The sequence below is a fragment of the Coprinopsis cinerea genome, assembly GCF_000182895.1.
Source record: "Coprinopsis cinerea okayama7#130 chromosome 5 map unlocalized cont3.5, whole genome shotgun sequence".
In the NCBI taxonomy this organism is placed as follows: Eukaryota; Fungi; Basidiomycota; class Agaricomycetes; order Agaricales; family Psathyrellaceae; genus Coprinopsis; species Coprinopsis cinerea.
This window is the reverse complement of record NW_003307540.1, coordinates 744,734-758,002: the sequence shown is the minus strand read 5'-3', so window position 1 is coordinate 758,002 and position 13,269 is coordinate 744,734. Positions and strand designations below refer to the sequence as shown.

Below are 13,269 nucleotides of genomic sequence, written 5' to 3'. Positions count from 1 at the left end.
TAAGCCGCTACACCGCTGTACCGCTCTAAAATGCAAGCACCGGCCGTTTCTCTGTTCACCCTTCCCCCCTTGTCTTTGACGAATCCGAACCTGTAACCATGTCCAAGGAACTCAAGGAATACACACTCGAAGAGGTTGCCCAGGTATGGAATGGACGTCTGTGTATTTGAAACAGGGCATTCTGACTGTAGACGCCCATGGTATAGCACAACAAGGAGGGCGATGTGGTACGTGCAAATTGTGTTGCTGCTCGCCGTAACTGCGGTCTCATGGAAGTTGCCAGTGGATTATCGTCGACGCTAAAATCTACGATGTCTCCAGGTTCGCCAACATGCATCCTGGTGGTGCCAACGTCCTCTATGCCGAGGGTGTAGGTGAGTTCAGCGTCCAGCTCAGCAACAAACAACGAACCATATCTTAAAACACCTGAATCCCCCAGCCGGCAAGGACGCAACGCAGCCCTTCTTCGGTCTGCACCGTCACGAAGTCCTGCTCCGACCCCAATTCCAGCGCCTCCAAATCGGCACCGTTAAAGGCCAAAAAGAACAAATCAAGCCTTTCGCCCCAGGCGATCTCTCCAAAGTCCCCTACGCCGAATCCTCCTGGCTCACCAAGGGCTACTACACACCCTACTACACTGACAAGCACCGCAAATTCCAGCGCGCCGTGCGCGAATTCTTCGTCACCGTCGTCCAGCCCGAATCCGACCGATGCGAGGCGAGCGGGAAGAAGATTTCGCAGGAGGTCGTCGACAAGATGGCGGAGCTCAACATTATTGCCATGCGGTTGGGTCCGGGCAAGCACCTCAAGGGACGGACGCTGATGGGCGGAATCGTCCAGCCGGAGGAGTTTGACTACTTCTACGAGGGCATTGTCCACCAGGAACTCGCCCGTGTGAGCAGCAGAGCCGTCGTCGACGGTCTCCTCGCTGGTCTCGTCATTGGTCTTCCCCCAGTCCTCAACTTTGGTTCGGAGGAGCTCTACAACAAGGTCGTTCCTGATGTGCGTCGTGTGTCTCCATTTAACATTCTATCTCCATATATAACTGACCCGCCGTCTTCTTCCTTCCCACCGACCAATCACATTCACGCCTTTTCACATCCTGCGATACCTTGACATTCGAACATCACCATAACAGGCCTTGGCGGGTAAAAAGTATGTCGCACTCGCGATTACCGAGGCGTTCGCAGGCAGCGACGTGAGCGGTCTCCAAACCACCGCTGTGCGCGACGGCGACGAGTGGGTCATCACCGGTACCAAGAAGTGGATTACCAACGGTACTTTCGCCGACTACTTCACCACTGGATGCCGCACGGAGAACGGGTTCACCGTCATCCTCATCCCTCGGGGACCGGGAGTGGAGACCAAGCAGATCAAGACCGCCTACTCGAGTGTGGCGGGTACGGCGTATGTGACCTTTGACAAGGTTCGCGTGCCGGTGGCGAACACCCTGGGACCGGTGGGCAAGGGTATGTCCGTCATCCTGAGCAACTTCAACCACGAACGATGGATGGTGTGCTGCACCGCTGTTTCCGCTCAGCGACTCATCGTCGAGGAGTGCCTCAAGTACGTTTCTCCTCTACCAGGGAGAATGTTCACTCATGCTGGTTGTGAACAGGTGGTCGACGCAACGTATCGTCTTTGGCAAGCCTCTTACCAACCTTGCCGTCATCCGAGCCAAGTTGGCGGCGATGATCTCAAAAGTCGAAGCTGGCCAAAATTGGCTCGAGACGATCACTTACCAGATGAACAACGTACGCCGCATCCGTTCAGTTGTATCCTTCAAGTACCCTTGACTGAATGTATTTCTTATTTATAGATGAACTATGCTGAGCAGTCTGACCGACTTGCTGGTCCTATCGGCTTGCTCAAACAGTACGTCCAAACACCTCTGTCCTCCCGAACTATGAGTTCTAACATATTCTAGGTTCATCTCGCGATCTGGACGAGAAACTGCTGAAGATGCCACTCAAGTATTCGGTGGTCGCGCCTTGACGGTGACCGGTATGGGTAAACTCATCGAAAACGTCAGTCCCAACCTCCTCTAGATGCCTCCACTGCACAAAATTAACATCCTATCCCATGTCCAGTTCCACCGCACGTCAGGTTTCGACGCTATCCTCGCCGGTGCTGAAGATGTCTTGGGAGACCTCGGTGTCCGCCAGGCTATCAAGAAGATGCCCAAGAACGCTCGTCTCTAGACGCCCAGCGTTCACTCATGTATCATGTATATTTATTCAAATTCACATTATAATTACTACTGTTAGGAACCAAAAATCAACGGGTACTGGATGGGAGTGTCGTATCGAGGGAATGCATAGGGATGGACAGCGATATAAACTGGACGGTCATAACCGCGTAACAAAGCTTACAAGGTATAGTATGTAACATACATCGAGGTATTTTCGTTAGAGCAACCAAGCGAACAAACCCACAACTCCAGCAGCTAGGAACGAAACTCGGGTCGACGCAGCTGCACCGTCTTCCGTCTGCCCGTCTTCCTCCCCGTCTCCAACGTCACTTGGCGATGGCAATGGCGACTCCACACTAGGTCTAATAGTCGACCTCGAAGGTTCGACCTCCGAGGTAGGAAGTAGCGCAGTCGGGGTCGAGATATCGGACGTCGGGGAAATCGAGGACAGTGGCGGTGAAATCGAATCTGAACTTTCAGTTGGCCTTGAAGTTCCCTGAAATAGTTGAGGAGGGTATGATAGGTGTCGAGCCTGGAGGAGCCCAGGTGAGGGGACCGGATGAGGGTAGAGGTGGTATTTCGAGTTCGAAGCCCCGTACTGCGCATTGGCGTGCGATGTCTGTCAATGAGAGGGAGGTAAAGTAAAGAGGATAGATCAGTGTCATTCCATGGGAAGAGGAAATTAGAAGAAGGAGATTGAGAGACGTACTTCGAACAATATTCTGTGCACCAGTGTGTGCCGTGACACCGTGCCGCGACGCGGTACAGATGTAACAATTCACATAACCATCCAAGAACTGCTGGTTGCAGCATTCAGACGGTCTGCATCCCTATAGGCGACATTATAATTCCACCAGCCGACACAACGCACGTCAGCCCCTTGGAAATCTCTCTTTCTTGAACAGACAGATCGACGCACCCCAGCAGCGAGAGCATTTATCGGTTGGCATATCTCCCTGCAGACAGTTGGCACATTCGCAGTTTGGCGTTTCTCGATGGCGAAAATGTCGTCCAGGGGCAAGTCAAAATTTGAGGGGAAAGCATGCGTCGCTGCGGCCAGGAAGAGGGGGAGCGCGAGCCAAGTCCTCGAGTCGGCGAGCATCTCGTACGTCCTGATTTTCTGGGTATCCGTAAGAGTCAAGGAGACGAGGAGGAGGAAGGGCAGGCGTTGGTCAACGTCGGTAGTGACAAGGACGAAGACACAGAGGAGAAAGAAAGCCCTGTGAACGCAGCGAAAAAAGAGAGGGGCTCGGAAGAACCAAGATCCACTGGCCTGGGCAGGGGGAACCTCGCAACTTTATGAGTTGCTACTATATCACAGAAATAACACCCGTGTCTCTAATTAGATGTAATCCTGATATGAATGAACGACGAACCGAAAAAATGTTCGGATGGCAGGCTTCCGCGTGGATCTGAGGCTGCACAAACACACAATCTCTGTTCTCCGGTCAGGGAATTGACATCAGGAAGGGTGATTTCATAGTCTTCTAGTCTACAGAGTGGAGCTTCTTGCTAGACCTTGTCCTCCGCAAAGGTCGGTCAGAAGAGGGAAGTCATCCTCGCGAAGGCTGTTAGACCGGTGTTGAAACTCATGAGTAAGGAAGAAGAATCCCTCCACCAAGTCCGAGTCACTCCAGAACCACGCCGGCTGAGAAAAAGAATACGGTCGTCCACTGGTTCGCGTCCCCACATATGGTCTAGGTCTTCCCTGTGTGTGCAGAAATACCGTCTCCGCCGAGGGCAGCGTGTTCAGAGCATCTTTTAACGAGCACATCTACATAGTTCTGAAATTGGTTTTCGTCGCGGCGAAACAAGGAAATGATACATTACATAATATGTTATTGATCGACGTTGTTGGGCTTTGTGCACTGGCACCAACGCCGCTCATTGAGCTTTCTTCACCACCGCCGTCATCGCGTCCTCCTCGTTCCTTGCCGCGTCAACAAGGATTGAAACGTCCGACACCTTTCTTGCTTTTCTATCTACCTCGTTTCACCGGAAACCAGTTCAACGCTATGGATATTGACGCTGATACAATTGCACCAACCACGGGATTCGCCACAGAGCCTGAACCGACGCTACTCTCGTACGACGAGACGGTCCCATACGAAGAGCAAATACAACCGGAGAATGACCCCTCAAGTTTGGCAAACCGTATAGGCAAAGGGAAGATCTATCTTCTTTCTGAAGCTGCAGGAAGTTCTTCAGTAAAGGTAATGTATCCAAAACTCAAAAGGCCAATCCATACTCATTCGTATTACATCTGAACAGCGAAGAGCAACTTCAGAAGTGCAGGATGCCGACGAAGACATGATGGACGACGACGATCCATTCTTTCAAGGTTCTTGCCATTAGCTCACCTCTTCAGAACTCCGCGACCTAATCCACCGACCCCACCTCCACCTGCCCTCTTTCATTTATTCTAGACCCAAACATCCGACCGAACGCTCTATTCTTCACAGGCCAACCAATTGCATACCTCCCAACCACCCGCATCTTCGCCTACGCAACGCACTTTGAAGCGCACCCACTAGGCTTGGAGTGGGTCTCGGACACAACCTGCGTCCTCGTCTTCTCGTCAAAAGCAGAAGCCAAACGGGCTTACGCAGCGCTCCAAAAGACACCCGGGGAGGAAACCAGCGTCGAGGACGGCTGTGTCACCGCAAAGTCTATCCCAGTCGCGCTCTGGCCACCCGAGGAGAGGATAACGCGGACGCTAGGGATCGCTTTAAACGGAAAGGAAGGTGACGCAGAGGCAACTGGGAATGAGGAGAGGGAGAAGAGGAAGCAGGGTCTTGCGGCCCCGCTCCGGATGCGCTGGGCGACCAAGGACGATGTGAAGAAGAAAGGTGCGCGGAAGGAGAGCGAGTTCTACAAGAAGCATGGGCGACTTGCGGGGAAGGAACTCATCAACGGAAGGGATATACCCACTCTCCCTGGAGCAGCCAACCGTAAACGCAGGCGAGACGAGATGGAGGAGGACGATGATGCTATACGAGCGCGGTTGGATCGAGAGCTCGATGAATTCCTCGCGGAAGAGCCTGATTCTGAAGATGGCCGTGCAGGGAAGGAATCCGCTTCGAATCCAGAAGACGAGGGGGATGCGGCAGTTCCAGATTCACCGCCTTCCAAAATGCGCTCCGACTATATCGCTGATGATGGTCGGACGGTGATCCAGAAGAGAGGGTCGAGTGCTTCTGGTGGGATGTGGTCGAGGGGTGGCGGGAGCTCGGGCAGGCGGTCGCGAGGAGGGAGAGGGAGAAGGCGCGGAGGAGATGATGATATGGACATCGAGCCTAGCCATGGCTTGAGTCTCAGCGAACGGTTACAAGGCTCTGCGTCCGGTCGTTGGGAACGAGGCAATAGCCCTGGAGCACCCGACCGCAAACGACGCCGCGGTGGTGGCGGAGACCGCGACCGAAACGACAGCCCACGGCCAAGGAGAGGAGACAGCGAGAGAAGGAGAGGTGGAGGCAGGACTGAACCTCGGCCGAAGAAAACGCAGCAAGAGCTGGACGACGAATTGGATGCTTTTCTCAGACAGGGTTAACCTTTCACAGCCCTCTCTGTGCATACTTTCTTTTGTACTCTCCTCATGGAGTGTACCCTCCCACACATTTAGCTCTAGATTTTGATGTTGATTTATTGGATAAGTAGGCTACTATAGGCCTACCGCGGATCTACCCCCATGCTGATATGTATGTACCATAGTTATCTCACCTGCTATTAGTGTACGTTCTCGCTATCTCTCACAACTCACCGCTTATTTATCTGCCTGAATTTGAGATTTCTGTCGCTACAATCCCATCTTTCCGGAAGAAGCAATCCACGCCCCTAATTGGCGACGCGTCGTTTCGAGGAACATCGACGAACAGTGTGATTCGAACTCCGATACCGCGATGTCTCTTTCTTCTCAACCACCACCACCGTCTAGTTCTCTAGGCTCTCTCTGTGAATCGCTAAAACCTCCCGTAGAGTTCAATCGCTATGAAAACGCAGACGCCGAAACGCATGCGAGGCTGGAGAAATGGAAGAACGGCTCTGTGGCGAGGCTGAGAGAACTGCGAGATCTTATCCGGCAACATGTTGGTGGCGAACCGTCTCTGGGGTCTTCTGGTCAGGACAATGGCGCGGGCTTTTCATTGGACGAATCAGTGGCTATTATAGCTGCTACGACACCGTTTGCCGTGGACTTGGTGCAGCTCAACAACGAGATTGGCGGTGGAGAAAGATATGTAGAGGAAACGAACGTCTTACGGTCTCTCCTGTGTGTATGGATCCTACCCGAGTCCCAAGAAATCGCGCAAGGTGAGACTCAGCAGGTAACCCATCTACAGTACCAAGATCCATTAACTCACCCACAGACATCCTCGACCTCCTCTACCCATCCACCTCGCAGTCTCCTACCTCTCCCCCACAACCACCACACGTACCCCAACAAACACTCCGCCACCTCCTTTCACACACGATCAAACCCATTTTCAAAGCCTCCAACCCCCATCCCCATCTAAACCTCCAAACTGGAAAAAGTCTTCCGCCTAGTCAGGTGGGGAGACCCCCGCAACAAGGAGGGTTCGCGAGTGTGACGCAGGATTTTTATGAATCTGAGGGGCAGAGGTGGAAAGGCTGGGTTGGACTTGGGGGGATTCTTTATTGGTGTGTTTCGAACCTCGAGGTACGTCCAAATGACACTAGGTCCTGGGTTAACTGAGTATACATTGGATTGAATACAGGCAAGCGCGTATGAGGACGTATGGCATCTGGTCATTCCGCCTCTCATGACCTTCTTGGATGACTACCAACCGCCGTATAAGTTATGGGGTCTATACATCGTCCGCGCAATGCTCCAACGCGTTCCTTCCACTCTCCTACGCAAAACTGGAATCGACGGATTGATTCGATCCGTAAGCTACCCTGTCTCTTCGCGTATCCACCGACTAACTCGACCCCCCAACAAGTCTTTTGGCAAAGCACTGGCACACCAAGACTCTGAAATAGCACCTCCAATCCTCCGACTAGCCATTTCGCAGTCTCTCAAGCTAATCCTGCTCACAACCCAACGCGGTTCAAAAGACCGATTCGACGCCCTATGCACGCTCGTAGGCGAAAACATCATCTCGGATATTTGGACATACGCGTTCGACAAACCCGCGGTCGTACGAGCGACGCTCGACGCGCTCCCAGATGTCGTTAGAGAACTCGATGTCGGATGCACGCGGTTCCTAAAGGTACGTTAATCTCCCGTCTCTTCCCAATCGCACCTGTACTAAACCGCGTTCCTGTTCAAAGATGTTCATCCCCCAACTAACCCAGCCCCTCCTCCTCCCCTCCCAGTCCCCTCCAATACCCGGCCTCCCACCGATCGACCCCTTACACCTCACAATCCAACTCTCATCCCTCAAACTCCTCATACCATTGATCAACGTCTGCGCACCGCGGATGTACAACTGGAGACTAACTATCCTGAACGCCCTGGTGCGGTGCTGGGTTTCAGTGATCGTAGACAGAGCGAAATTGCTTGTCGATGTCTCCTCAGGTTCGGAGAACAAGGACGGAGGAGGACAACCTCCAGGCATCGATGAAGGACTGGAGGAGCTGAAGGCGCTGTTACAAGAAGCATGTCGCGATCTTGTTTCAGCCTGTCCTTCGCTCAAAGAGGTCAGTAATTTGCATTCCTTGGATGATAGCCGTGATTGAGCCAAAGCCTTTGCAACAGAGTGAACTTCCTGCCGTTGTAGCAGCAGAGGAAAACCTAAAAGGGCTCGTGTTTCTTGTACCATTAGAATAAATAAACAACTATCGGTGTCCTTGAAAAAGCAAGGGTCTGCTTCGGTTATGGGGTGGTCGGTCCCGGTGTTCCAAAGATGAGGTGAAGGAAAAAAAGCATGGATTAAACACAGCTGCCCCAGTGAGGCTCGAACTCACGACCTTCCGATAGTCTGCAACCAAAGTCGCTAACAGTCGGACGCTGTAACCAACTCAGCCATGGGGCATGTAATTTTACATTCAGCATGTAGCAATATACCCTTTTGCTCCCTTGAATCAGTCTCTACAAGACTCGACTCCGTTACTCAGAACTCTCAGCTCTGACCTTTCGCCTCACGTTCCATGTCGTCTTCATTCGCCTTCATACCGCGTAAAGTCGCAAAGCCCAAAAAGACAGAAAGCAAGGTAAAAGATCCATTAGGAGCACAAGGTTCAGCGTCGTCCTCACAACAGCCCACGTCGGCTACATCATCTAAAGGCAAAGAAAAGGCGACGACTGTCGGCGATGGTCTTCCTGGCTCCAACGACGGGGCACCGCAACGTGTTGGGAAGGGTGTAGACGACGATAGAGAAGGCAGGAAAGCCAAGGCAGCGCCTAGTAAACCGCTGGTGGATGAAGGAGACGCGGTTCTGGTTTGGTTGGCGTTGTCGGACTACGCGCTTTGGTCGGATGGAGAGCTGAGGAGGAGGTTAACACGGACTGCTGGGACAGCGGAGGACGTTGTTGATACAGATGTATCCATGTTCAATCCCACTGGCAACGATGGATGTACGAAACAGGACTTTTCCAGCCCTCATTCATTTTCTAACCACTTTAAACAGACATTTCGCTCAAATTCCTGTTGAACCATTCACCAATCCTATCGCCCTTGAAGAAACTTGTTGGGACATCTCAAACTCCCTTGATCAAACTCCTGCGATCCCAAACACCCAACCTTTTCGATGTACAGCTCATAGTCTCGGAACCTCAGCCATGGTTCAACCGACACGGCTATGCTGCTTCGTCAAGCAGCTCCTCTGGGCCTAGCGGGTACGAAATCAGGAGGAAGGAGTGGTCTGACTTGGGATACACCAAGAACGATTGGGAGGAACGCACAATATACATTGTACGTCTCTATTCAATTCTTGCTCGCTGGAAGCGACTTGTTAATCGGCGTGATATGTAGGAACACGTCCCCATAGAACACCGCACGGTTCCCAGTCTCGTCAAGTTCATTCTATCCCTGCTGCCAGAAGGTCACAGTAAGAAGGACGCGTCATCACCACTTCTAAACTCCCTCCAGCGCGTTCAACACGTCCATCTCCCACCACACCACCAAGCCAAACCAAGCGAAATCCCGTCATTCAAAGGATTCGCACTCATAACCTTCCTTCACCTGGACGACGCCCAACACTTTCTTCGAGCATATCCATGGATGCCCGATGAATCAGCTCCATCTTCAAACCCTGAGGTTTCTAGCGAACTGTCGAAAGAGGGTGCCGAAGCGTCGCAGAAGGCTTTGCAATATGGATTCAGGACTCTGAGCAAGAAGAAATGGGACGCGCTACGACAAGAATACCAAGCGTATCGTCAAACGTTGGTCTCGGAAATCAGCGCTTTCCAGACGAAGCCCAAGCCAACTAGTGTGGCCCCAACGCGAACCGACGCGGTTCGACCACCTCCCGATTCGAAGCCTCAACCGACAGCTCCAGTAACGAAGACTCAAGAGGCTGTTCCACCACCAGCCACAGACGAGTCCAACTCTTCCATAACCAACAGCTCGCCCTACCCTTACGGCTGCCTCGTCTTCATCAAGAACATCCACACCGAGACGAACAAAACGACTCTCAAAACACTCTTTGGTCGAGCTCTCGTTCCTGCAGGGGTTAACCCCACAAGCCCGGAGTCGGGCCTTGATTATGTCGATTTCAACAAGGGAATGGACACAGTGCGTAGTCGTCAGCTTCGTTTGGCGGGCTAACCAATCTGACTGATTTGGGACCACAGTGTCACCTCCGTCTGAGCACACCTCAGCAAGCCGAAAAGCTCGCCTCTCATTTCAACAACTCGCCGATCATCCAAACAAGCGGATTGGACGACCAAGGCTCTCCATCCTCCGAATCCACCTCTAAGAACCCTGATTTGAAACCTATCGCGATTGAAATCGTGCGCGGAAAACGAGAAGAGATGTACTGGCAGAAAGTACCAGAGAAGATTCGGAGGGGTGCGGTTGAAAAGTCTTTGCGATTACTTTCTGGTGCGGGGGAGGGAGATGTAGTTGGTGGAGAAGAGGCTGGGGATTGCGAAAGTACGAGGCCGAAGAAGAAGAGGCGGAAGCGGTAGGGTTGCTTACTCTAGATGTTACTTTAATTGGTATGTGTCGCTCCTGATCCGGTAAGGCGCGTGACATACTGGTCGCCCTGCCGCGGCCTTGTGGTCAGGTCATATGTCGGTTCATGCACGACGTAACATCATCCACTTCGGACGAACCGCAAATAGAACAGCTGTCTCGGAACGCGCCGCAACCCCTGTCACTCATTACAGTAACTCTTTGCAAACTCGAGGTCCACGCTGGGTGACTCTTGGAATGAGCAATCATTTCAACATCTCGTCATTCCACACTCTGCCCCTAAGAGCTTATTATAGACTTCTAGGGTACGACCTGCCCGACAAAAAACCTCCGACCGTAGGCATTCCGTGAATCATCACAACCCCAAAAAACCAACTAAGTAGGATGATTCAACAACTTCTTCCCGATTCCAGGAGATTCTGCGGCTCGGTGAACTAAACTTGTTAATCATATGTCTGAGTTTGAGCTTCCCTACACTTATCTGACAAGAAGGAAAGAAGAAGAAAGAACCTGGACAAGGCTCCACTTTGCACCTGTTACATACTAAATTCGAGTTGCTGTTTAAACAGCGCTTATCATGATCGTAACCATATCCGGGTAGCTTCTCTCTACTTCCACTGCCGTGCAGGCTTCCGAGTGGAAAGAGATTACAATCGCGGTCTGTACCAGTATAGAGTAACATCGTCGAATCATTCCAGACTTGCGCACTTCTTCCGAGTTCTGACGTCGGGGTACTAAGTTCCTTCTGAAGAGTGGTAAGTATACATTACCTGGGGCTGCCTTGTCTGTCAACACGAGTTTGGATAGAAGTACATTGTCGAGAAGGGGTCTCTGGGAGCCCAGTTGAGGGGCCCAGAGCGCTCCGAGGGCCTACGGCCTGTATTCTGTCACATACAAGTGTCGTTCCCTCGGCAAAATCAAAAAGTTTATCGTGGTAAAGCCCTGGGGGCGCTTAAAAGGCAGTTCCTCGGACAATGTGCTTCACTCTGAACTTGTTTCACTCTCCATTTAGCCCTTTGGTTCGGTATGTTGTCACAGGCTGTCATCCGCAGGAGAACTGTGGAGCGGGGCCTTGGGTACTACATATTACTACTACGCGATATGTTTATCGCAGCTTCCGTCTGGATTACCAGGCATTTGAAAGTCGACATCTTTCATCTTCTTCGAAATATGGAATACTATGGAAGACTTGGATAAGGTGGAGATGGAATGAATTGAGCGGGGAGCTTTGAATTCGGCGTATGTCAGTGATATTCGTCCCCGTATCAATTCTATGTCGCGTTTTGAGCTGCTCGGTATCGAAGCGGAATTGGAGATACAGTACCAATTGCATTCGTTTGACTTCCACCGGCCACTGTATTCAAGCATCGGACTCGGAACCGTGAGTAAAAACTAATTAAGCGCTCGTCAGGCGTCCGACTTGAAACCGCAAAGCGCCGCGCATGTACCCACGCATGATACATCTACGTGCTCGTCCATTCATTAAGTCAAGAGAAGCGCCTGCCTTGCGGATAAAGCGAAGACAACAAGACATCGGGAGAAGCTGGGGTGAGGTAAAGTGAAGCCAGTCACCACAGGAGGGTCTCAAGCGCATGTCGGAGGATAATTAAGTACCACCTCTGGTATGTACGGCACCATTGCCTCCCATGCCCCCCTAACGGAGCAGTTTGAGCTTTTGGGTTTCCAGAACATAGTATGGCCATTAAGGTCCTTTAGTAGAGTGGGTGCTCCATTGAAGAATTGAAGAAGAGGTCGCCTTTTCTCTTGTTTCCTGCCTCTACGGCGATTTGCGCCTTGGCACAGGATTCCAGCGCAAGGCGTATTTTTAGAACAAGAAGATGGTAGTCAGCCACCTTTATTTGACGCTGTGCAATGGCATGAGATAAGAGAGTATAGGAAAGCCAGGGCAACGGATACTCTGGGCAAGGAGTATGTACTTAGGACTCATTGAGCTGTGATAGGATGGCTGAAATGCGCATGCGGTCCACCGACCTCGTCGCACTTGACGCACTTCAAGCACAAGTCGAACACCCTATCTTCCATTCCTTAGTACATTTTCAACATAACGGAGGCACCAAAAACCGTTATCTCATCTCTCAAAGGGACATCCCCGGATCAACGAACGTTATTTTGGTGGAGGGCAGCAACGAACTCCAATCTCACCTCATCTCACTTCACCAAAACCTTCTTCTCTCCTTGATACAGGGCTTAATGTGTTTTCTTTCCGACCGTTCTACTTAGGGTTAGGCACCCTACCTTCGTACCGTTCTCAAATCAAGTACAGTGGTTGGGCACTTGATTGGAGCTAGCAGGAATGATGACGAGAGTTGGAAGTTACTCAAAGATAGTACTTTCGACTCTTGACAAGGACTTTCTGATGCTCCGTCAAATTAGCGCCCGCGGATCCAAAATTGAACCTTGTAACACAAGGCGAGCATGGGGACGCTAATAGTCGTGTGCTGACAGAAAGGTGACAATAAAATTGCGCTGTAATGGAAACTCTCTAGCTTCTGTCAATAGGGACGCCGTGCGTAGCCGTGACTAAAGAAACCTCGTTCTTAATATCCATCATGATGTCCCCAATGACGCGATTTGTGTACCATACAACCCATAGTACCATCTCCGCCGAAAGTCTACGAGAGCCCCACTAAAGAGGTGCCCTGAGCCCCGCGTTCATAGCTCCTGATTCTTCGAGCGCTCAAGCATCATCGTCATCTCCAGCATCACGCATTCCCTATCATTCATGATTCACTAATCCACAACTAATCCATACCATACCTTATTCGCCCACCAATTCAGCGAGACCGCGAACGACTTAGCCTTTTCCTCCCCTGATCAACAAGTAACCAACAATCCTATCACTCCGTGGTCAATCCAATATTAATCAACGCAGAGCACAACTTTGCGAGCTCGTCGGTGACACAGTGGGTACCTTCCAACGGTTCAAGTACCTAGCTTGACCAACAGTCTCGTATTCGTGCT

The 13,269-nt window shown here is 51.6% G+C and overlaps 5 protein-coding genes and 1 non-coding gene across 6 annotated transcripts; 4 read left to right on the top strand and 2 right to left on the bottom strand.

The window, feature by feature from the left end:
* Nucleotides 1–98: 98 nt before the first annotated feature.
* On the top strand, nucleotides 99–2,236 carry CC1G_09942 (acyl-CoA dehydrogenase; the record flags this gene model as incomplete). The annotated part of the gene is made up of 9 exons (XM_001841198.2): nucleotides 99–143; nucleotides 207–227; nucleotides 284–374; nucleotides 440–1,002; nucleotides 1,139–1,566; nucleotides 1,619–1,754; nucleotides 1,820–1,875; nucleotides 1,928–2,027; nucleotides 2,091–2,236. 9 exons carry the CDS (start codon nucleotides 99–101, stop codon nucleotides 2,199–2,201), a joined length of 1,551 nt encoding a protein of 516 aa, XP_001841250.1. The 3' UTR covers nucleotides 2,202–2,236.
* A 79-nt stretch (nucleotides 2,237–2,315) lies between these two features.
* On the bottom strand, nucleotides 2,316–3,373 carry CC1G_09943 (hypothetical protein). Its single transcript, XM_001841199.2, has 3 exons — nucleotides 3,111–3,373; nucleotides 2,901–3,021; nucleotides 2,316–2,810 (listed from the first exon to the last, which is right to left on the bottom strand). Exons 2-3 carry the CDS (start codon nucleotides 3,002–3,004, stop codon nucleotides 2,447–2,449), a joined length of 468 nt encoding a protein of 155 aa, XP_001841251.2. The 5' UTR covers nucleotides 3,005–3,021; nucleotides 3,111–3,373; the 3' UTR covers nucleotides 2,316–2,446.
* Nucleotides 3,374–4,206: 833 nt separating this feature from the next.
* On the top strand, nucleotides 4,207–5,741 carry CC1G_14565 (hypothetical protein; the record flags this gene model as incomplete). The annotated part of the gene is made up of 3 exons (XM_002911087.1): nucleotides 4,207–4,404; nucleotides 4,463–4,532; nucleotides 4,618–5,741. 3 exons carry the CDS (start codon nucleotides 4,207–4,209, stop codon nucleotides 5,739–5,741), a joined length of 1,392 nt encoding a protein of 463 aa, XP_002911133.1.
* Nucleotides 5,742–6,090: 349 nt separating this feature from the next.
* CC1G_14564 (hypothetical protein) lies at nucleotides 6,091–7,888 on the top strand (the record flags this gene model as incomplete). Its single annotated transcript, XM_002911086.1, has 5 exons — nucleotides 6,091–6,499; nucleotides 6,556–6,866; nucleotides 6,925–7,095; nucleotides 7,150–7,419; nucleotides 7,481–7,888. 5 exons carry the CDS (start codon nucleotides 6,091–6,093, stop codon nucleotides 7,886–7,888), a joined length of 1,569 nt encoding a protein of 522 aa, XP_002911132.1.
* A 203-nt stretch (nucleotides 7,889–8,091) lies between these two features.
* Nucleotides 8,092–8,184, bottom strand: CC1G_20109. The gene has a single exon. It is a non-coding gene; the product is annotated as a tRNA-Asn (tRNA).
* A 115-nt stretch (nucleotides 8,185–8,299) lies between these two features.
* On the top strand, nucleotides 8,300–10,280 carry CC1G_09945 (hypothetical protein; the record flags this gene model as incomplete). The annotated part of the gene is made up of 4 exons (XM_001841201.1): nucleotides 8,300–8,726; nucleotides 8,780–9,063; nucleotides 9,124–9,885; nucleotides 9,945–10,280. 4 exons carry the CDS (start codon nucleotides 8,300–8,302, stop codon nucleotides 10,278–10,280), a joined length of 1,809 nt encoding a protein of 602 aa, XP_001841253.1.
* Nucleotides 10,281–13,269: the final 2,989 nt, after the last annotated feature.

Coding starts and splice junctions, on each gene's coding strand:
- CC1G_09943 (XM_001841199.2), bottom strand. CDS start 3,004: ATGCTGCAACCAGCAGTTCTTGGATGGTTATGTGAATTGTTACATCTG. Junction 2,811..2,900: donor TGCACAGAATATTGTTCGAA/GTACGTCTCTCA, acceptor TCTCATTGACAG/ACATCGCACGCCAATGCGCA.